The following is a 24,611-nucleotide window of genomic DNA, read 5'->3' on the forward strand; positions in this document are numbered from 1 at the left end:
TTTGCTTTAAACCTTTTTGTGTGTGTGTGTGTTTGGTGGCGCTTTGTTTTCAGAAACTCTTCGACTTCGAAGGCAATTAATTAGAGTAAGTGCAGACGTGAAGATTTCAGGGAAGGTGGAAGAGCTGACTCAGAACCCGCAAATTAGATTCCTGGCACAAATTCCACTTTTTAAGCGACAGTTTCTAGCTTGCTGGCCCAACACATAAGACTGGATATAAAACAGTTACAGGTGGAAAGTGTAGCTGTAGTGTTTGATTCCTACAGTTCTTCATCCCTATGTTCTTAAACTTGTGTATCTGGTTTTAAGGCGGCACCCAGAGTTGCTTTTAGTGACTTATGGATGTATTCTTAGTTATTTGTTTTTAATATTTTGCGTGTATTGTTTGCTAGTCCTACTTTTCTAGAAAAAGAGGTGCCACAACTCACAACAAATGCCTCCCTTGTTCTCTTATAATGGCGATGGCATCCAACTGAGTTCTGGCTGGGGGGAAAAAGCCCTGTTGTTTTGTTAGATGTAACACACCTTAAAAACTCTGAATTATATTATTATTATTCTATACAAAATACATAGAAGGGACGCGGGTGGCGCTGTGGGTTAAACCACAGAGCCTAGGACTTGCCAATCAGAAGGTTGGCGATTCAGATCCCCGCGACGGGGTGAGCTCCTGTTGCTCGGTCCCTGCTCCTGCCAACCTAGCAGTTCGAAAGCACGTCAAAGTGCAAGTAGATAAATAGGTACCTCTCCAGTGGGAAGGTAAACTGTGTTTCCATGCGCTGCTTTGGTTCGCCAGAAGCGGCTTAGTCATGCTGGCCACATGACCCGGAAGCTGTACACTGGCTCCCTTGGCCAGTAAAGGGAGATGAGCACTGCAACCCCAGAGTCGGTCACGACTGGACCTAAAGTTCAGGGGTCCCTTTACCTTTACCTTACAAAATACATAATACATAATAAAAACAAGAACAAAACAAACCAACAATCCCCTCCCATTTCAATAACAGTTTGCTGAGTCTGCTCGCATAGACATATGCAAGCCCAAACAAGGCAGTTCTTGGTCTTTTCCTTTTATTCACAGAAATTATTTATTTTTATTTTCTACTGTAGCCGAACACACCTATCCAGTGTGGACCATATTGATGCTGCTAGACCTCACGTAGAAATTTTGCAGCCAACCGCCATTCAGCGAAAACCGGTCTGAGGTTTTCTGTAGCTTTCTAGCCTGCATTGCAGTATGGTTAGGAGTAGGGAACCTTTGACTCTTCACAGGCTATTAGAGTACATATGGCAGGGCTTTAAATTCTTTGAATCGAGATATCAATAAATTAATATGAGTGTGAAGGTTGCAATTGTTCATATAGTTGTGTTGATTCAAAGGGTATTGAACTACAGAGGTTAGCTTGCATTTATGCATAGATTGCAGATTCCAGCAGTATGGAATATAGAGAGATGAGCTCTAAAAAGTTGGCCATGTTTGCACATAACTCTAAGCCAATTATATCTGAGCACAACCATGAGAAGCTGCTTGCTTTCCAGGGAGGTGACTGCAGCCATTTTGCTCCTCTCTGATTCTTTTAGTTCATTATGGTGTAGCAGCTATGTCAGGGTTTTACCGTATTTTTCACTCCATAAGACGCACTTTTTTCTCCCTAAAAAGTAAGGGGAAATGTCTGTGCGTCTTATGGAACGAATGCATGGTCCCTGGAGCCAAATTGCCCAGGGGCGAAAAGCAGATCATGCTTCTTCTTTTTTCTTTCGAAAGAGGGAAGTGGGTGTTGAAACAAAGCTGCTGATTGCAAGCGATCGGAAGCAAGATAAGGGACGCTAGCAATAAAGGAGGCTGCCTGGGAGGGGGGGAGGTAAAGACAGCAAACTTGCAAGGAGAGGAGACAGGAAGACTCAATCAATGAGGAGAGAAATTAGAAGAAAAGGAGGAGCAAAAACCTGCTCCAGCTAAGGAAAGGACACTAAGGCAAACAAGAGGGAAGGGGGGGATTGAAAGGAAGCAGCTGATTGGTGGGATCGGGAGAGAGATAAGGGACGCTAGTGGAGGCTGCCTGGGAGGGGGGAGGTAAAAGCCCCTGGATCCTCAGGATTTTTACATTGGGTCACCCCAAATTCACCATCGGATCACATAGCATGTGGCCACAGCATGAACCACAAAAATCAAACATCCACTGTTTCGTTCAGAATAGTGTTTTTATCGTTTTCCTCCTCTAAAAACTATGTGCATCTTATGGTCAGGTGTGTCTTATGGAGCGAAAAATATGGTAACTTACAGGAGGGTGGTTCCAACCTCCCAAACTTCAACACAGAACCTGGGGGCCGCACACTGAATTAAATTTCCATATCGTAAAGTGTTTGCAATATAGTTAATATGTGTAATATATTTAATATTAAATCTATGTGCATATATATATACACATATATTTAATATATTTATTTGTTAAAACAAATTTTATACACTAACAGATGTATGTACTTTTGTTAACAACACTGACATCGCCTGGATTCTCCCCCCCCCCCTCAACAATGGCAGTGTCAATCAATCAACAAGGCACAATATTCTACTGTCACAGAGCGCGCTGGCCAGCAAATGACACAGAAGAAAGTTGCAACTAACTCTTTACAGTGGTACCTTGGTTCTCAAACTTAATCTGTTCCGGAAGCCCGTTCCAAAACCAAAGTGTTCCAAAACCAAGGCGTGCTTTCCCATAGAAAGTAATTAAAAATGGATTAATCTGTTCCAAACTTTTAAAAACAACCCCTAAAACAGCAATTTAACATGAATTTTACTATCTAACGAGACCATTGATCCATAAAATGAAAGCAATAAACAATCAGTCACACAATCCATCAATCAGCAGCTGAACAGTCATAAAAACAAAGCAAAAAAGAGCCACAAAACAAAAACGCAAAATACCGTATTTTTTGCACCATAACACTCACTTTTTTCCTCCTAAAAAGTAAGGGGAAATGTCTGTGCGTGTTATGGAGGGAATGCCTACGGGTGGCATGCCTACGGATTTTCCTCCTCTAAAAACTACGTGCGTGTTATGGTCAGGTGCGTGTTATAGAGCGAAAAATACGGTATATAGCAAAAACAGACAGACCTCAGCGTAACACTCAAATCAGAAGCGTAACACTCAAAACGAAAGTGTGGCACTCAAAACAGAAGTGTAACACTCAAATGGAGCACGTTCGGCTTCTGAAAAAAGTTTGCAAACCAGAACGCTTCCTTCCAGGTTTGCATTGTTTGGGTTCCAAGTTTCTTGAGTACAAAGGCGTTTGGGAACCAAGGTACCACTGTATTAGCAAAAAACACAATCTTCATAGACGTGACTGAGTGTCAGGACTAATGAGCACAGCAGCTCATTCCCTGTAGGTCTTACTGCATGGAATCAGTTGCAGAGACTAAAGGTCTCAGCCTCTCCACAGCCGTCTTATGTCTCCTCCTCTCCAGGGCTTCTTCCAAGCAATCGAAGACTGTGCCTGGATGCCGCCTGTCTTTGCTCTGCCCTTTTCATGCCTCTCTTGGTTCTGGGAGTCTCACTCACTGCGCCCTAGTAAGGAAAGATAACCATTTGCCACAGGGTCAGCGGTAGTTCTGCATACGCTGTTCCAATGAATGCATGGAGTCAGATCCCCCGTTCAAGCGAGTGGGAACATTTTGCTTGTTATAGAACTCTTATGCAGATAAGAACCTGCTGGCTTGTGGGGTCTTCCTTTGAAAAGGAGCACACCCTTGAATGTCATGTGGTGTGATCTGTGGCAGCTGTGGATGAGAAGAGAGGGAAGAATTGATCCTTAAAATATTAGGTAAGAATTATGTAGGCATATGTAACTGAACAAGGAAATTGCATTTGAGGTGGAGAGGTGCGGACTTCAGTCTTCAGCATTAAGGCCTAGTCATACTAACTTGGTGCATGCCATAGTGAGTTTCCTCCTCAAATTGAGAGTTTAAATGTTTAATTGATGTGCCTGGTACTCTTTTGCGTGTCGAGGTCCCCAGGGCCACCCCAAGAACTCACACATCACACAGAATGTTTTGTTTAAGGTTTTTGGCATAATTTTGGCCACAACTTTATTAAAATACAAATTTGTGAGTGGTTGCTTAGGCATTGGTTGCGACTAGCTGCCCCCACCGTGGGGGACAGACTGACATTCCGCACGCCTGTGAAAATCAGAAAAGGGGAATACACTTGGGGGTAGCGACGGAGCATGGAACCTGCCCTCACCCCAAATGCAACCAGGGGCTCTTGCAATGGCCCGAGCCCCCTTGACAGAGTGGACAAGCAATAGTTAACCCCTGATTCCTTTAACGGAATCCCTTGCAGCAGCAGCATTAGAGGGGCAGGCACAGCCAACCCATGCCCCTCAACCAACCAAACCATAAACCAATGCCTAACCGCAACCTTACAAGTTGTGACGATTTGCTATGCAGTAGGCAAAAACCAAATGGCCCCAGCCAATCAGCCAGATGGACAAAATTCCTACTGGGCCCCCGCTCCAAAGCAGACGACCCCATGACAGGCATAGGAAGGTCAAAGCGAACAACCCTTTTCTAGGGAGGGAGGGACGGGCAACCCGATGCACGGGCGAAAAGAGGAAGCCCTAGCCTCGTGCCAGGAGTTTTACTATTTCTGGCTGTCAATCAATAAATGGTAACATTAACTTCTTCCCAACAACAAGGGAAGCCCCAATCGCATCAATGGCCAACAATCAATTAGCCCGCCCCCAACTTTGGAGTGTCCTGGCGGCCCCCACCGCAACACGTGCTCTCCATGAAGGAGAACACGCTTTGTAGGGTACTTCTATAAACCCAACACAAATACACAGGTCCTCTACCAACTCACTTTGAGTTTTAAAAGAAATCTAATATTCATGTAAAGGAGAAAATATATAGATTTTTATTTAAAAAAAACACTGCTAAATGATATCTTTTTTAAAAAACAACAACAAAAAACAAATCTGCTTTGCCTATGGGTAGTTGAATAAAAGAATCTTTAAAATCCAATACTGAAATGCGGGCATTCAGTCTATTTTTATATGAATAATCTAATACTTGCCACCCAGAGGTCCTCAGTTTGTTCCTCTGCCAAACTGTTGTGCAGAGACAGCATTTTTTTTTTAGTACAACCTCTTCAAAGAAGTCTTACTTCAGTGCCAGCAATTTCACATTTCTGTTGCTGAAAGATTACTGGAATCTGCCTCATCAGAAGGTTTGTAGCTTCCCAAAAAAATTACCAGTCTGCCAAGGGATTTGCTGTCATCTTTGTGGCTAAGTAACAGGTTTTTGTTCTAATGTTTGCCCTAAGAAATGGCTCTGAAAATTAAGTGTAAGCAAGAATACATTACAGAGAGAAATGTTACTTCATACCAAGGCCGTGAATCAAATAAAGGATTTTAGTTGGTTAATCATATACCACATAAGCAATTCATTAATGATTACATTTAAATATGTATGTTATCCTCCCCTCATAATAAGGTGGCTTTTTCAGATGTTAAGGTGAGTATAAGAAAACACAGAATTTACTTCTTCTTTTCTAAGCCAGCCATTCATTCTAGAATATAAGGATATATTGAATATTTTTCTTCTTCGTTGTCTATTAGTCAATACACTAGGATGGAAATAGCATATCTTTAACTTGCAGTACTACTATTAAAATTGGTTCCCACTGATTAATCAACTAAAGCTTTGGTTGATTGATCTACCAACTGAAAATGACTACAGTTTGCAATCCTCATTATAAAGGCAAAAAAATTTCCAGCCTCTGTTTCATTGGGCTACAGTCATGCTATTAATGCCAGATGTCATTAATTCAGATTAATTTATGCATACAGGAAGTCCCATTGTGTCAGCACAGTTCATTTTGCTCCCTACTATTTCTGGCTTGCCTTGACCAAAAAAACAAACAGGACTGTCGTGCATTTAGGACCTATTAATATGATGCATTAGCATTAATATTTCCAAAATATCTACATCCATTTCTGTATGTTTAAGTTAATGACCACTTTCCTCTTTTGTAGAGAGGGTCTTCAATTTCTCCAGAAGCTCCCGTCTCATTTTCAAATTACTTCAGCTCCATATCAAACCACTTGATTATAGTGATAAATCACAGATTGAAATAGGTTCTGGTGTACAGTTTTAGCTCAGGATAACAGATAATATAAATAAGCCTTAGGTCATGAATACAAGTTTTTGTATAATGGTTCACGAACGCGTCTGCCTGTAGCAACCAGAAATTTAATTCTGGCAACCAGCAGAGAAAGACTTTCATATACGCTCAAGTATACATGAGTGGTAAATGTTTTAAAAGTGACTAGCAACACAGATAGAGTTCCTCCTACAAATCTGCTATAAAAGTTGTTTAGATTATAGGGTGGTAGTCAATGAAGTTTTACTAAGAGTAGGCCCATTGAAATTAATGAACCTAACTTACTTAGGTTCATTAATTTCCGTAAGTCTACTTTGGGTAAAACTTAGTTGAATACCACCCATGATGTGCATTTAATATAACAGAAGAATTGCATCCTCCTTTACCTCATATGCTAGCTTGCTAAGGCTTTATTTATTTTTCCTCTTTTTTAAAAATAATTTTTATTGAATGATTTTATGTTACAAAAAACAATACAGCCATACTACCACTAAATATAATTAAGAAATAAAAATTACATACATCGATATTTAGTTTGTTATTTGTTATTTACCGTCTTATTTTTCCAAGAACACAATGGCAAGGTCTGTAGGTGAAACTGTGTTAGTCTTAAAGGTAAATGGACCCCTGACCATTAGGTCCAGTTGCAGATGACTCTGGGGTGGTGGCGCTCATCTCGCTTTATTGGCTGAGGGAGCTGGCATACAGCTTACGGGTTTCCCCAGCCAATCTGGGCGGCTTCCAACAAAGCATTAAAATAACAGTAGTCTGTTAAACATTAAAAGCTTCCCTAAAGAGGGCTGCCTTCAGATGTCTTCTAAAAATCTGGTAGTTGTTCTTCTCTTTGACATCTGGTGGGAGGGCGTTCCACAGGGCAGGTGCCACTACCGAGAAGGCCCTCTGCCTGGTTCCCTGCAACTTCACTCAGTGCCCGTGCAGAATGATGGGGGTGGAGACACTCCTTCAAGTATACTGGGCCGAGGTCATTTAGGGCTTTAAAGGTCAGCACCAACACTTTGAATTGTGCTTGGAAACGTACTGGGAGCCAATGTAGGTCTTTCAAGACCGGTGTTATATGGTCTCGGCGGCCGTGCCCAGTCACCAGTCTAGTTGCCGCGTTCTGGATCAGTTGTAGTTTCCGGCTCACCTTCAAAGGTAGCCCCACGTAGAGCGCATTGCAGTAGTCCAAGCGGGAGATAACTAGAGCATGCACCATTCTGGCGAGACAGTCCGCGGGCAGGGAGGGTTTCATCCTGCGGACCAGATGGAGCTGGTAAACCTCTGCCCTGGACACAGAATTGACCTGAGCCTCCATGGACAGCTGTGTGTCCAAAATGACTCCCAGGCTGCACACCTGGTCCTTCAGGGGCACAGTTACCCCATTCTGGACCAGGACTCTCCTTCCTTGGAGGTTTTTAAGCAGAGGTTGGATGGCCATCTGTCATGGAGGTTGGAATAGATGACCCTTGGGTCTAAAAGGTAAAGGTAAAGGTACCCCTGCCCGAACGGGCCAGTCTTGCCAGACTCTGGGGTTTGTGCGCCCATCTCACATTTATTGGCCGGGGGCCAGCGCTGTCCGGAGACACTTCCGGGTCACGTGGCCAGCGTGACAACGCTGCTCTGGCGAGGCCTAGCCCCAATTTGTAGATAAGAAAGAGAGAGAAAATAAATGCCCAGACAAATGCTTAGAAAAGATAATGGCCTGTTGGTGTGCTGCAGCTATTCACCTATTGAATGTTTTATTCAATCCTTAGTTCAGTGTATGTTTGGTGTGTGAGAGACTATCCGCTGAAATTAATAAAACCAATATAAACTTTGACTCTATTCTACCATAAGGAGGATTTCAATATGTTTATCTTTAATTATGCATGTTCAAATGGAAAAATCAGGTCTTTTGAAAATCCTAAGGGATGCATTTTCTGCTTGGTGTAATTTTAATTCTAGTTTGGCTAGTTTGGAGATTTATTATAATTTGTTATTAGTTTCAAGAGACACGCGGGTTCGGTTCTTGATCAGCAAACAGACGTAATATATTTGTGGTGCCGTAGTCTATTACTCCTCCTCTCCCCCCTTTAATTTCAGAGCTTTATACATCTGAGAGTGGCATTGCTGAAAATGAAATCCCACCCCCTTTGCCTCCACATCCTTCTGATGAGCTGCTTGCAGATTATAATCAAAGGTTTGAAACTGCTTACTATTTATAACTTTATTTTTGGTGATAGGAATGCTTTTCCTACATGATATGTAAAAAAGCCCACATGTTGCTTTATGACATTTAATTTGCATCAGAACACATTTATTTATTGCTTAGATGTAGTTTTTCCCCCTAATCTTCAAGGGTTATTATGGTATACATTAGCACCAACATTATCTTCAGTTGAGGCTAATAATGTCCCCCACTTTGCTGCTGTTCTTGAATGGGGTTTGAAACTGGTTAAGAATCTTAGTTAAGTTAAGTGAAATGATTCATAGATGGTATTTAACTGAGTAGGTTGGCTAAGATTTATAAAACAGAATCAGATATGTGTTGGAAGTGTAAAGAAGTTGAGGGAATGTTTTTTTTTTGCATGTGTTGGACATGTAAAAAGGTAAAAGTGTATTAGGAAATGATTTATAATGAATTGAAAAAAATGTTTAAAACTACTCCCCCCCCCAAAAAAAAAAAACAGACTCCTTTTTGTTGGGAATAAGTCAGACAGAAATTTCTAGGTGTCAGAAAAGGTTATTTATGTATGCAACAACTGCAGCCCATGCAGAAACTGAATCCCAGACAGAAGCAGAGCCATATCTGTCGGCATACATTTTCATTGCAGTCTCTCAGGCATGCCCAAATCCCCAAGTGTGACTCTGGCCTAATGTTCTTCCAATGACAATTTTCCTTGTTTTATATAATTTTATTAAGTTTTACAATTTTACATTCAACACAATCAACATTATCACAAAAAGAATATGTACCGTATTTTTCGCTCTATAGGACGCACTTTTCCCCCTCCAAAAATGAAGGAGAAATGTGTGCGCGTCCTATAGAGTGAATGCCGGGGGGAGGCAGGCAGGAAAAGCCCCCAAAAGCAGCACACAAGCCCGGGAGAGCGCGCTGGGGGCTAAAGAAGCCATAGGCCCGCGACCTTCTCCCAGCTGGAGAGGTGACGCGCGGCTATGGCAGCAGCCTCTCCGCTGTGTGCCTTTCCACTGCTCCCCGACCTGCTCTTTGGGGCTGGCGGTGGGCTTCCCCCCACCAGCCCCAAAGAGCAGGTCGAAAGGAACCTGAAGCCTGGAGAGCAAGAGGGGTACGTGCGCACCGACCCCTCTCGCTCTCCAGGCTTCCAAGGTAGCCGCCTGAAGGCGACTGAACGCACCTTGAACGGCACCTTGTTTTAGAGGGGGAAAACAAGGGGGGAATTCTCCCCCTCTCTGCGCAGCGCCTCCTGCCGCTTTGCTGAAGGGGCGCTGGGCAGAGAGGGGGAGAATTTTTTTTTCTTGTTCTCACCCCTCTAAAACAAGGTGCGTCCTATTGTCTGGGGCATCCTATAGAGCGAAAAATACGGTAAATCCCAGTCTCCCTACCCACCCACCACCCTCCCATGACTTCCCTCAACCTCCTTTTTCTGGTTCTTTAAATATTTGCTTCTCCTGCCTATTGTGTTCTACCTTAATTTTGTGATCATTTAGCTGAATATTGTTGCATCCTTATCAACTTTATACCATATTTTTTTTCAAATTACATCTTACGCTTTGTTCTTTCCCCAATTGTTACATCTTGACTTTTATGTTTGTTTTCTTTATTGTAAGTGTTTGCTCAAACCCTGCTAGTGAGTCCACTTCTTTACAATGTACCTATAAGTACACCAAAAACGGTTCCCAATCCTTTTTAAAGTCTCCGTTGTCCTTGCCTCTAAGTTTCCCAGTAAGATTCGCCATTTCAGCGTATTCCATCAATTTTACTTGTCGTTCTTCTTTCGTTGGCATCTTATCATCTTTCCATTTTTGGCCTAGTAATAGCCTAGCCATTGTTGTGGCATACATAAATAGTTTCTTCCACTCTATTGGCAAGTCTTGACCAATAATACCTAGCAAAAACGCTTCTGGTCTTTTAACAAAGGCTGCCTTAAACATTTTTTTCCCCATTTCATTATAAATCATTTCCCAATGACAATTTTCTTAAGGAAGTGGTAGACATCTGAAGAAAGTAGCCTCCTTCTGTCCCTTGCATATGCTTGGAAGGGGATTTTTTTTTTGTAACTGAAGTGAGAGAGGATACCGTAGGGAAAGTTTTCCGGAAATCTGTTGTCTGCTGCATCTGGTGCTGTCAGTGATTTTAAAGATTTGCCTGAAACTGGGAAGGAGAAAATGTAATCTCAGCTGAAAAATGAGGCGTCTTACGATTTTGGGCTTTAGTTTGCTTGATATTTGGATAGTCACATACCTGAACTTCAGAATGAGGCATGTTGTGTGGCACCTAGCAGCTAAATGCATTTCAGAAATAACTTATGTTGAAGATATGTATTAGGCAGTAGTTCTCTTTTCTGTCTTTTGATCCTTGGTGAACCTTTAATAAGCCTTATTAATTACTGAGATGACCCACAAAGTGGACAGACAGGATAAAACCTGCCTTTTTTTGCTCTGGTTATTGCTCTCCTAAGTAAAGTCAGATTTAATAGAGGCAATAACTCATGTAAGAAATTTAAATTGCATTGTAACAGAGAAGGGAAAATTCGTTTATATTTCATAGGGTTTAATTACTTCATTTGTTTTTGAGCTGGTGCCTATTTTATTTCATTCTGTTTTATTTGTGGTATGGCTTCTTTCCACAGCTCAGTAGCAGATTCAGCAACATACTTACGAGATCAGCACATCAACTTCAGATCTTTGACACTGGCCAAGCAGACAGAATCAATTAATCTGAAAGCCTCCAAAAGCATGGATCTTGGTAAGATGGGGTGGGGAGATACTAATAATTCTTTTTAGTCTCATCATTTATTTTCTGTTTTTGTTTCTTAAACACGCATAATAGGTAAAGGGACCCCTGACCATTAGGTCCAGTCGTGACCGACTTTGTAATCTGGTGAATTGGGTTCGCGTCTCCGTTCCTCCACATGCAGCTGCTGGGTGACCTTGGGCCAGTCACACTTCTTTGAAGTCTCTCAGCCCCACTCACCTCACAGAGTGTTTGTTGTGGGGGAGGAAGGGAAAGGAGAATGTTAGCCGCTTTGAGACTCCTGAAGGGGAGTGAAAGGTGGGATATCAAATCCAAACTCTTCTTCTTCTTCTTCTCTGGGGTTGCGGCGCTCATCTCGTTTTATTTGCCAAGGGAGCCAGCGTACAGCTTCCGGGTCATGTGGCCAGCATGACTAAGCTGCTTCTGGCAAACCAGAGCAGCGCACGGAAACGCCGTTTACCTTCCTGACGGAGCGGTACCTACCTACTTGCACTTTGACTTGCTTTCGAACTGGGTTGGCAGGAGCAACGGGAGCTCACCCCATCACGGGGATTCAAACCGCCAACCTTCTGATTGGCAAGTCCTAGGCTCTGTGGTTTAGCCCACAGCGCCACCCGCGTCCCTTTAAACACGCATACATTGGAAGAAAAACGTTATTAGGGCCAAACAAGGAAACTTTGCAGGAAATGCAGGAGAAATTTCTCTGCATTTTATCTTTGCTGAAAGCTGCTATGGAAGTCCCAGTTTATCAGAAATGACTTAGTTTCTCCTGCTCTTTGTCTGGTCAAAATTGCCGCACACGTATGAACAAAGCCACTGCAATACATTGCCTCACTTATCCATCCTGAAGTGTTGATCCAGGAGCATATTATAGTCAATGGTATGTGAAGCAACTTGGAGAGTGTGTAACCGATTCATACTCCTCCATCCCCTTCTCAATAAAGGTCATCCACAATGGTGACCAAGACTGATTTCGGGGGGGGGGGGTCAACCTCAAATATCTTGTTTACTGCAATGTCTTGCACAGGTTTAATTTCCCTGCCCAAAGTGATACTTAGCCAGTGAGAAAGGAACAAGGTACAATGTGCATCACATGGGGGACACATCTGTCAGTGCAGCATTATAAAATGTGCCACATGCGAGGAAATTATGAAGAAGACTTAAGGCAGGACAATTGCAAAGTTTATCTGTGAAATGTATGTGTCGAAATGCTCGTTGAACTGGAAAGAGAATTTTCTTCCAGCAATTTAAAATAGCTTTAAAAATGTACGTGACATTTGTCTGCCTTGGACGGGGAAACTTCATCAATAAGAACAACTAATAAGAACTTGGGACACGGTGGGTTAAACCACAGAGCCTATGGCTTGCCGATTAGAAGGTCGGCAGTTCAAATCCCCACGACGGGTGAGCTCCCATTTCTCGGTCCCAGCTCCTGCCAACCTAGCAGTTCAAAAGCACGTCAAAGTGCAAGTAGATAAGTAGGTACCTCTCCAGCGGGAAGGTAAACGGCGTTTCCGTGCGCCGCTCTGGTTCGCCAGAAGCGGCTTAGTCATGCTGGCCACATGACCCGGAAGCTGTACGCCGGCTCCCTCGGCCAATAAAGCGAGATGAGCGCCGCAACCCCAGAGTCGGTCACGACTGGACCTAATGGTCAGGGGTCCCTTTACCTTTACCTAATAAGAACTTACGGGCAGGCCTCCAGGGATGAGGCTCCAGCTCCAGCTCCTGGGATGAAGGGCAAGAGAACATCCTGGTGGTTCCCAGCTGTCAACCTTCACACCACTTCCCCACTGCCCCTTCTCCATGTGGGCATGGCTCTTTCCTGGCCCTGTTTGGCGCAGGGGCAGGGGCCAAAGTTTTCTCCCATTAAAACAGCCTCTCGAGTTATTTCAGAGAGGGAGGAGACTGGCTGCTGCTTCTGGGCTAGGCCGGCTGGGACGGAGCCAAGACGCTCGTACAGACGCCAAGTGGGGAGAGCTTATAAGATCGGGGAGGGAAAGACTCCGCCTGGGAGCCCCTCGAAGGCCTCTTGCCTCAGAGGATCTCCCGTCTGCACCACTGTGGCTGCTGCCAAAGCCTCCCATAAAAAGAACAGGGCCACGCTTCAAGAGAATGGTCTCCGTCGCCAGCACCCAAGCTGATGGACAAGAGCGAGACTCCGTCTTGCCTTTCTGGATTGTATTGTCCTTCCAAGTCGCTGAAGGAGTCCATGCTGCTCGGTGCCTTGCCTGTCTTCTGGGATGCCACACATGCTGTCTGAATGTGCCAGTCCCTGACAAGAGGAGAAGGGCATCGCTGGCATAGGTAGGTAGGTAGGTAGGTAGGTAGGTAGGTAGATAGATAGATAATTTATTACAGTCAGAGACCAGTTTATAAAGCACACTTGGGGGTACAGTCAGAGAAGAAAAACAAACAATTAAACAATGTACAACAATAAATTTAAAAACAATGTACAACAATAAACTACTGCAGGGAGTTGACCCAGAATCACCCATGGAACCGAGTTTTGGGGATTTTCATAAGTTGGGAGATGGTCTGTGCCTACAGATCTGTACACAGAATCTGGCGACCATCCAGGTTGTCTTCTGATCTTTGCCTAACAGGGAAAGGTCGAATTTTTGCTTTTCTGGGAGGTCGGCCAGTAGGTGATCAATGGTCTTACTACGTGCCTCTTCATAAAAGGGACATCTAAAGAACACGTGTTCTGGGCTTCCTATCTCCCCCAATGGACAGGCGCAAAGTCTCTGAGCATATGGGACTTTTTAAAAGGCTCCTTCCAGGACCGGAGAGGGCAGAGCTCAGCTTCTGGCAAGTGTAAATGCCCTTCTTGCATTTTTAGATACGAGAAAGGAGAGATATGCTGCCAGTGCGGCTTTATCTCTCTCGATTTCTCCAATTTTATAGTCGGGGCACCTTGAGCAGTCCTCGGTGTTGTCTCTCGGTGTCTATGATTCTTTGCTTGACCGTAGCTTTTGCCTGGCCCAACCCCAGGCTTAGAAGGGCTTGAGGGGCAAAACCTTCACTGGCATAGGTTAAAGCTCAATAAAGAAATTGAGGGGGAGAGAACTTACGGGCTCACTTTTACATATATGTGATTGGCGGCGGCATTACGCCTTACTAGCTGTTAGAGCTGTGCAAAATAAAGTACGGCAGAAAATAGTTTCCACCCTGTAAACACAGCATAGAACAATTTCTTTGGAGATTGCTTTCTGTGGAGAAAGGTGGCGTATCTTTTGCACGCAGTTTATTGTGGAATGTAGCTGGATATTTCAGCATAGGCTTTTATTTTGTCTCCCGCTAGAATGAAACCTGCAGCGTTCTGACCGTTCAGAGGCAATGTGGTTTTTGTTGTGGTTTTTTTTTACTTGCCTGAAACATCAGAGTCTTAGTCCCTCTTTGGTATTTCAGGCAGAACCACAGTTACCACAGCAGTACATATGTTTAGATCGGAGACAGTTTTTCGAGGGTGAACCATACTGCTAACTAAAGTTTGTAGAATGGCTTCAAGATTATATCTGCCCTATGTCGGTACTTCTCGCTGGCAGCAGTGCTGCTTGAAATGTTATAGGAGAGCCAGGTTCCTTTTGTTGTTGTTGTTGTTGTTGTTGTTTAGTCGTTTAGTCGTGTCCGACTCTTCGTGACCCCATGAACCAGAGCACGCCAGGCACTCCTGTCTTCCATTGCCCCCCGCAGTTTGGTCAAACTCATGCTGGTAGCTTCGAGAACACTATCCAGCCATCTCGTCCTCTGTCGTCCCCTTCTCCTTGTGCCCTCCATCTTTCCCAACATCAGGGTCTTTTCCAGGGAGTCTTCTCTTCTCATGAGGTGGCCAAAGTATTGGAGTCTCAGCTTCAGGATCTGTCTTTCCAGTGAGCACTCAGGGCTGATTTCCTTAAGAATGGATCGGTTTGATCTTCTTGCAGTCCATGGGACTCTCAAGAGTCTCCTCCAGCACCATAATTCATGTTCAGGTTCCTTTTAGTCTACCATATTTCTCTGCGGAGAACACATCAATGTGAGGGCGAGACTATTTGGTTCTGGACTAAATGTTGTGGTATGTTTGTTGCAGAGATCCATTGGACAACAGAAAAAGCCTGAATAATCACAATGCGTGAAACTGCCTTAACTGCCAAAGAGCAATTACTATATCCAGTCTTAAGATTGGTTATAACATGGATAAAATCAGATGATGGCTTATCATATTATTATTTTATTGGGTGCAGGTGGTGCTGTGGTCTAAACCACTGAGCGTTTTGGGCTTGCTTATTGGAAGGTCGGTGGTTCGAATCCCCATGACAGGGTGAGCTCCCGTTGCTCGGTTCCAGCTCCTGCTAACTTAGCAGTTCGAAAGCACACCAATGCAAGTAGATAAATAGGTACCTCTGTGGCAGGAAGGTAAACGGTGTTTCTGTGCGCTCTGGTTTCCATCATGGTGTCCCGTTGTGCCAGAAGCTGTTTAGTCCTGCTGGCCACAAGACCCGGAAAGCTGTCTGTGGACAACACTGGCTCCCTCGGCCTGAAAGCGAGATGAGTGCCACACCCCATAGTCGCCTTTGACTGGACTTAATCATCCAGGGGTCTTTTACCTTTTTACCTTTTACCTATTATTGCATTAATGCTACCCATGTCAAGAGCTGGTGGTCAGTCAGCTCCAGCGATACCATGTTACTGCTTCACAGTTTTCAGAGAATATGAACTGGCAGGTTAAGGTTAGGTTGGACAGCAAAAGAGGGCAGGTTGAAGAACCTAAAGCTTTCTCTCTCTCAACCCCTGGGAGTTTGCCTGGTTTCAGCAGGCCCCGCCTATTGAGTTTCAGCTATTTTTATCCACAACTTGGTTTTTGAAAACAACAACAGACAACTAAGATCCTCCAGCATCTGAATGCAATGCATCATCAGCAAACATATAGAGCTGTTTATATCCACAATTTTCTCCCCCAAAGGCTCTAAGAAGAAGCATTGAACAATGAAATGATGGACAATACGGAATAGTCAGCATTTCTAAAAAACTAGGACATTCAGGGTTTTTTCCTTTTTTCTTTTTTAAAGACAAAGCCATCTGCATAAGATATAATTTTATTTTCACCTGCCCTCTGCTGAATTTTATGTATGCAAATATTTTTTCTTACAAAATGGAACTCTTATCCCAGAACCCTTAAAAGAGTAGGCTTCTGAACATTTGGGGGGCGGGGTAGAGAATTAAAATCAAATGTTAGATATGTATTGGTAAAGATATTTTCCTGCATGGAAAAATAACTGCTCTCCTAATGCTTTGAAGATGGCTGACAGTGTGATCTACTTCCAGTGTTTGGTCAAGTTACTTTGGTAGTATAAATACTTTGAACCATGAATGATTGACCTACGAAGTACCTGACTATATTTGTACTGATAATTTAAAATCTTTTCATAGACAAAGCAATAAACAAAATAAACATTTTCAACATTCCTTGCGAATGTTCATTCTTCATATATCAAGACTAGTTTAACATAATTGGAGAGTTTATGACCGAGAGATTTGGGTTTTAGCCATATGTTTTTTACTAACTCATTATCGCTCAGCCTCTATTGTCCTGCTATAAAATAGAGTTGCAAGTATATACATCGCAGAAATCTTGTAATGATGCCCAACAATTATAAAGCTCCTTGCAAAATGATTATTGATTCGTAAATGCAACAATGAGTTTGTGCCCTTGTGTAATCAGATTAGTGCTTCAATATTCTTGATCACTGAAGAATTGATGCTTTTGAATTCTGGTGCTGGAGGAGACTCTTGAGAGTCCCATGGACTGCAAAAAGATCAGACCTATCCATTCTGAAGGAAATCAGCCCTGAGTGCTCACTGGAAGGACAGATCCTGAAGCTGAGGCTCCAATACTTTAGCCACCTCATGAGAAGAGAAGACTCCCTGGAAAAGACCCTGATGTTGGGAAAGATGGAGGGCACCAGGAGAAGGGGACGGCAGAGGACAAGATGGCTGGACAGTGTTCTCAAAGCTATGAACATGAGTTTCACCAAGCTGCGGGAGGCAGTGGAAGGCAGGAGTGCCTGTCCATGGAGTCACAAAGGGTCGGACATGACTAAACAACTAAACAATAACAACAATTCTTGATAAATGATGGAGACAGAGTCTCATAGCTGCAATATCAGCTTGGCTTTCTAGTGAGGAGTTATTTGGGTGATCTATTAGGACTCATGCCATTGTAAACATGTTTAGACAACCTTTGAGAGAGAATTTAAAAATGCACTTTAAAAGTATAGTGGTTTTATCTGAGAAAGTATTTGCTGTGTTCAGACAATCATGTATTTGCTTATTGAACTAAAACGTGCACAAGTCTTTTCCTAGTTTCTTTGCTCCTTTTCTTGCTCTGTACAGCAATCAAACCAGGAAATCTCTAATTAACCAAAGCTTCCTGTTTCATTTAAATTAGGAATTATGGTTACCAGCTTTGGAAAACCCAGGATTTTAAGCCAACTTCAAACAGTGTACTGTATAATATCCTGCCTTGTTCTGAAGCTGGTCCCCTGTTTTGGATAAAACACAACACAATGGTTAAATAGAGACTTCCTGGTTTAATCGTGACTTGACGTAACTCTAACATAAGATTGCACAATTAGTGTGAATGATCAAATCTTTTATAAATAAATAAGAACAAAGCTTTAATATAGTGTGGCCTTTCCCAGCCTTGTGCCCTCGGCTATTGTTGGTCTACAACCATTGGCCCTATGCACTAGGGATGATGAGAACTATAGACCAACAGCAGCTGGGAGCACAAGGTTGGGAAAGGCTGATACAGCGCATTTAACTCTATTTTCATGCTTCTTGGAACTGAGTGTTGCCCTCTTCTCAATTTCCTCGACTGTTTAGGTGCTCTGAGCATCAGACTGGAGTCAGCACCTTTTCATGTTTGTTCTGGGTCAGCTCAATTTTTTATTTTATTTTTTGTCTTGCATTTCAGGCTAATGTAATTCTGTAAGGTAGATGCCATGTGTCAAATTTAGTGACCCATGTTGAATTTTAAAAAATTGCACAGCAATGAAGGGGAAAGGGAATGGAGCTTTCTCAGGCATCTAAGGCAAAGAGAATGACGGTGAACCTTGCATAACATCACAGCTAGCCCAGCCATAGACTTTCTTGTATACATAGCCGGTGTTGAGGTCGCCAAGCCACCCCCTAAATAAATCACAATTCACACAGAATTTTTGTTTAAAATTTTGGCATAATTTTGGCCACAACTTTATTAAAATACATAATGTGAGTGGTTGCTTAGGCATTGGTTGCGACTATCTGTCCCTGCCCCGGGACAGAAGTGACTTCCGGAACCCTGCGAAAGTCAGTAAGGGAAAACATTTTAGGGAGAGAATGGGGCTGGGTGTCAGACCCTCACCACTCCCCGCATCCTCCCAGGGGCTTGCGCAGCTCAAGCCCCGTGTCAGGGATTTGGACAAAAGCATGGCGAGCCCCTGGATTCCTTTAACGGAATTCCCTTGCAGCAGCAGCATTGGAGGGGCAGGCACAGCCAACCCTTACCCCTCCACCAACCAAATTTGAACCAATGCCTAACCGCAGCCTTACACGTTGTGAAGATTTGCTACGCAGTAGGCAAAAACCAAATGGTAGCAGCCAATCTGCCAAACGGACAAAATTCCTACCAGGCCCCTGCCCCAAAAGCAGACGACCCCATGACAGGCATAGCAAGGTCAAACGCAAAAGCCCTAAATTAGGGAGGGTGGGCGGGTGATCCGATGCACACAGCAAAAGAGACTGTACCATGCTGCGTGCAAAAAATATATAACCTTCGGGCCAACCCACTAAATGGTACCATCAAAATCTCCCCAACAACCATTATAGCCCAATCACAGTCATGGCCATCCAAACAGTCCCACCCAGCAACCAAGAGGGGGTGTCCTGCTGGACCCCACCACAACACGTGCTCTCCATGAAGGAGAACACGCTTTGTCATCGCCTGTCGTACATAAAAGTCACCTCACAGAGTTGTTGTTGTTGTTTAGTCGTGTCTGACTCTTCGTGACCCCATGGACCAGAGCACGCCAGGCACTCCTGTCGTCCACTGCCTCCCGCAGTTTGGTCAAACTCATGCTGGTAGCTTCAAGAACACTGTCCCACCATCTCGTCCTCTGTCGTCCCCTTCTCCTTGTGCCCTTCATCTTTCCCAACACCAGGGTCTTTTCCAGGGAGTCTTCTCTTCTCATGTGGTGGCCAAAGTATTGGAGTCTCAGCTTCAGGATCTGTCCTCCCAGTGAGCACTCAGGGCTGATTTCCTTCAGAATGGATAGGTTTGATCTTTTTGCAGTCCATGGGACTCTCAAGAGTCTCCTCCAGCACCATAATTCAAAAGCATCAATTCTTCGTAGACATAATAAAATATGAAATATTACATGAAACAATAAATCCCCCCCACACAAAGCAACCTCTAATCATTTCCCTCTTCAAAACAGCTTATTGTAATTATAAGTGTAGTTCTGAAATTACAGTAATTCCTGAAATCAAAGAGAAAGTTATTTGAATCACTATCAAAATGGTAATGGCAGTGCCTGAGTCAGAAGCAGGCTGTGCTTGCTGGTCTGGAATGCTTTTACCATTTCCCTCTTAGCAGGATAAATTTCTAGAGAATCAGAAATTCTTGTTTTGCATAAAGAAAAGGTAGGTCCAAACACGTTCTCAGATCTCACTTGAGCCTTATATGATGTTGCCCCTCTGAAGAGAGAGAATTATACTAAAGCCCAGCTTTGACATAAATCCCTGGCCTGCTAAACTATATTTTAGGGGGTAAATGTTTGTCCTGTGAGCTCTCCCTTTCCCTCTTCCCTTCATTGGCACGCTGATCCTGGTGAGCTTAAACTGGACTTCCCTTCTATGAAGAACTGTGGGTTACTACTTTCAGTTTACTACTCAGAGTCTCAAACCAGGATCAGATCCGAAACTACAACTTAGGGAGCTGGAAATTTATTTCTGAACCTTTTCCCAGGTTTTGATGAAGAAATTCACCAATGATTATAACTGGAATTGGGGAAACGTGTATATCTGGCTGTGGGAAACTGATAACAGCTCCCCCAGTACTTCAAATTAAAGCCTTCCTTTAAAGTGATCATTATACAGAGCTTTATTTAAGGCAATACTTTCAGGTAGTACCTTAATTGTACTCCTCGTGGCTCTGGCAATAAGTTCAAAAATATAAAAGCAGTAGACCTTAGTGAAGTCGATTCAACTTAGAGGCACACTTGGGCAAAGTAGCTGGACTTCTATTCCTTGTGCAAGACAATGTGAGGTGAAACCTATTTCTAGCTAGTGCCAACCTAAACTAAATTCTCCTAGATCATATCGTATCATAAAACCTTTTATTGGCATCACATACAACATCCAAAACAAATCAGTACAGAATTACCACTTCCCCAGTGGCACAAAACATTTGCTAAAAGAAAGGAGGCAGAGCAGTCTATCGTCACATCTCTTGGTCTCCAGGGAGATCAGATGTCTTCAACGACAAAAAACCAAATAGAGATATTTAGCCACTAACTTGGTGAGCTCCTGATCATTCCCCAGTAATAGAAAATGACTCTGACTCTGGTTTCCATTTAGGGATACAGAGTTGATCTAGAAATTGCCGGTGGAGATCAACATATAGTTCTCCTATAGGAAGGTTCATATATTCAGTGCCAGAGGTTTGCAAAGTTCAATCTGCCTTAGGGTAACACAGCTGTTCAGTTGCATGTTCAGTTCTACATAATACAGTCATACCTCGGGTTACAGATGCTTCTGGTTGTGTGCTTTCATGTTGCGCACCGGGCCGAAGCTGGGAGTACCGGAACGGGTTACTTCTGGGTTTCGGTGCTTGCACATGTGCAGAAGTGCTGAATCACGACCCGTGTGTGCGCAGACGCGGCACTGCGGGTTGCGAACGCTACGGGTTGCGAACGTGCCTCCTGCACAGATCACGTTCGCAACCCGAGCATCCACTGTACTAACACATCAGGGGCGCTAGTGGCACTGTGGTCTAAACCACTGAGCCTCTTTGGCTCTTTGGCTGATCAGGAGGTCGGCGGTTCGAATCCCTGCGACGGGGTGAGTTGCCATTGCTCTGTCCCAGCTCCTGCCAACCTAGCAGTTTGAAAGCACGCCAGTGCAATTAGATAAATAGGTACCGCTGTGGCGGGAAAGTAAACGGCGTTTCTTTGTGCTTTGGCTTCCGTCACGGTGTCCTGTTGCACCAGGAGTGGTTTAGTCATGCTAGCCACATGACCCGGAAAGCTGTCTGTGCACAAACACCGGCTCCCTCGGTCTATAGAGCGAGATGAGCGCCCCAACCCCAGAGTCATCTTTGACTGGACTTAACTGTCCAGGGATCCTTTACCTTTTACCTACCACATCACTGCCAAGAACAAGTCCAATGCTATTATTGGAGTGTAGCTGTTCTGGGTGGCGATGCTTCATAAGGGGAGAAAGGGTAGTCATCTGAGGGAGCAGAAGACAGCTGAGGATTGTGGAGCTGGAGAAATGAGGTTTGCAGCCTGCAATGCCAAATTAATTTGGAGAACTGTGCAAGAGGTGGGAAATGAAGTTGTTACCTTCAAAAACTTCCCTGAATACCTAGGAAGATGAGTAAGGCATCAGAATGAAAGTACAGTGGTACCTCTACTTATGCGCACCTCTGGCTACATATCCGCCAGGATACGCACGCGGCAAACCCGGAAGTATTTTTCCGGGTTTCACCGCGTGCGCATGTGCAGAAGCACTCTACCATGCCACGTGCATGCGCAGAAGCACTCTACCACACCGCACACATGTGCAGAACAGGCACCACCAGTTGCGAAAACCTCAGGATCTGACCAGAGCTCCGGAACGGATCCTGTCCGCAACCGGAGGTACCACTGTACTGCTTATGCTTGGCTACTGCCGTACTAAGATGCTTTGCATAAGTGGCCACAGAACTTTGCAACACACAGAAACACTTTTTAATGTATGTGTAGAATCATACGTTCTTCCGCAACAGTATCTGCTCAGCACTGAAGATCTGTCTCTTGAATTGGAAGCCGCTTGCACATGTATCTTTGAGTGTGTTGCTGCACATGTTGCAGAATTTGAGCTGCTCTTGCAGGGTAGATGGTTTAGTGAGACAATCTGATGGCCAGCATCAGACCTTCCAATATGGTTTCTCTGACTTCAAGTAGTTAGCGAGAGCTTTTTCAGCAAAAAAGCAAGGCTTAAAATGAAACAGTGCCAAGTATTTGCTGCTCGAATTCTGTTACTTATACATCCCTGGTAGCCATTGTTTTTCTGTTATTGTTAGCTTGCTTATTATTATACCTTTGGCAGTCATTATGTCTTTTGTGATTAGCCATGCATCTCTCATTAGTTGTCAGAAAGCTCTCAGCACTGTATTCAGCTGTGCCAGAATGGGAGCAAAGTTGGTAAATAGCTACCAGTTCATTTTGCTTCCATATTTCACTTGTTCAGTTAATCATGAGTATAAGCATCTAAATGCCTCCCCTACTCCATAACTGAAACTATATTTGTGGAGCCAAATTGCTATGCGTGTACATGCTGGCTTTCTGTTTTTACATTTGGCACATCTTTTGAGTCAGACTGTGGGTAAACTGTTGTTCCTTTCTCTTCACCTCTTCCTTCTCTCCATCTGCAAAAACCCTTTGTTGGTTACTACAGAATCGGTTTCCAATTAATTTTTGATACATCCAATTAAACAATGTTTAATTAAAAAATTGTTTTCGCAGAAGGTGGGTGCTCTAGCACTACGGCGCATTTTGAAGAGAGAGAAAATACTGGACGTTTTCATGCTACTGTTGCTTTCATCCATAGAGTAGGGGAAAGAGGGAATTAGTTTTGCAGAGAAATGCAATGCTGCCTAGTTGTTCTCAATGAATGGTCTTGTTGTCCCTGTTATCATGGATATATTGCCTTTTTCTCTGACCAAACTGGGTTTGTTTTTGTTTTTTGTTAAAAACAAAATGTACCGTATTTTTCGCTCTATAAGATGCACCAGACCACAAGACGCACCTAGTTTTTGGAGGAGGAAAACAAGAAAAAAAATATTCTGAATCTCAGAAGCCAAAACCGCAAGAGGGATCGCTGCGCAGTGAAAGCAGCAATCCCTCTTGCTGTTCTGGCTTCTGGGATAGCTGCGCAGCCCGCATTCACTCCATAAGATGCACACACATTTCCCCTTACTTTTTAGGAGGGAAAAAGTGAGTCTTATAGAGCAAAAAATACGGTACATGCTCCGGTGCCAGTTCACAGCTTCTCCATCCTTGGAGTTTACAGCCATGTTTCGTGTTGTTCTCTCCATCCAAACACACACACACGTACGTGGAACATGGCGTGTGACTTGGGACATATGCCTCCTACATATAGGGCTACCTATATAGTCCTTTCACCTCCCCACTAATTTCTGGCTTCAGTTCTTCAGTGATTTGGCCTCTGAACAAACAAATAAAACCATGCGGTTGTATTTCCTAGCCAGTTATAGCAACCGACTTCCAAACTTTGTGTGTGTGTGTGTGTGTGTGTGTGTGTGTGTGTGTAGGGGGGTGGAGAATTGGTGACATGGAGATTGCTTTCTGTACCCTTGCTAAATATTTTGTATTTGCATTGGGGGGTGTGGCAGTACCTCAGATATGCAGATGACACAACCTTGATGGCAGAAAGTGAGGAGGAATTAAAGAAACTTTTAATGAGGGTGAAAGAGGAGAGTGCAAAATATGGCCTGAAGCTCAACATCAAAAAAACTAAGATGATGGCCACTGGTCCCATCACCTCTTGGCAAATAGAAGGGGAAGAAATGGAGGCAGTGAGAGATTTTACTTTCTTGGGCTCCATGATCACTGCAGATGACGACAGCAGTCATGAAATTAAAAGACGCCTGCTTCTTGGGGGAACCCTGATGTTGGGAAAGATTGAGGGCACAAGGAGAAGGGGACGAGGTGGTTGGACATTGTTCTCGAAGCTACCAGCATGAGTTTGACCAAACTGCGGGAGGCAGTGGAAGACAGGAGTGCCTGGCGTGCTCTGGTCCAGGGGGTCACGAAGAGTTGGACACGACTAAACGACTAAACAACAACAGTGTTGCAGTACTAGCACCATTTCAGAGGGGACCCAGGGGGTTGTCCAATTGTCTCCAGTGTACTTTCCCCAATAGTGTTCCTTCCCATCTCACTGCCGTTTGTTATGCATACGCACCACTGTGTTGGGTCACTGAAATTATGGCAACAGGCAAGGACAGCAAGTCCTGGTCTTTCCACAGCTTCCTTGGTCACTCAACCTCATGGTATTCAAATCCGCCTGAATACGAGGTGGCCTGATGCGTCAGTTGCTCTGGCTGTTAACCAGAAGGTAGGTGGTTTGAGCCCACTGAGAGACAACCATGGGCCAGATTCCTGCATTTGCTTTTTATATTATTATTATTATTATTATTATTATTATTATTATTATTATTATATTCTTTATTACAAAACACAGTTTACATCAAACATAGACAAACACAATAAACA

General features: G+C 43.7%; 1 protein-coding gene across 1 annotated transcript in view; it reads left to right on the forward strand.

Annotated features, from left to right (window-relative positions):
* Positions 1-24,611, forward strand: part of PARD3B (par-3 family cell polarity regulator beta) — a 608,076-nt gene that overhangs the window by 247,567 nt on the left and 335,898 nt on the right. The window contains exons 14-15 of the mRNA XM_082225604.1: positions 8,238-8,334; positions 10,967-11,082. Of these exons, the coding sequence (XP_082081730.1) occupies positions 8,238-8,334; positions 10,967-11,082 (213 nt within the window). The remainder of the gene's footprint in view (positions 1-8,237; positions 8,335-10,966; positions 11,083-24,611) is intronic.

Source organism: Podarcis vaucheri (assembly GCF_965113315.1).
Source record: "Podarcis vaucheri genome assembly, chromosome: 1".
Classification (NCBI taxonomy): domain Eukaryota; kingdom Metazoa; phylum Chordata; class Lepidosauria; order Squamata; family Lacertidae; genus Podarcis; species Podarcis vaucheri.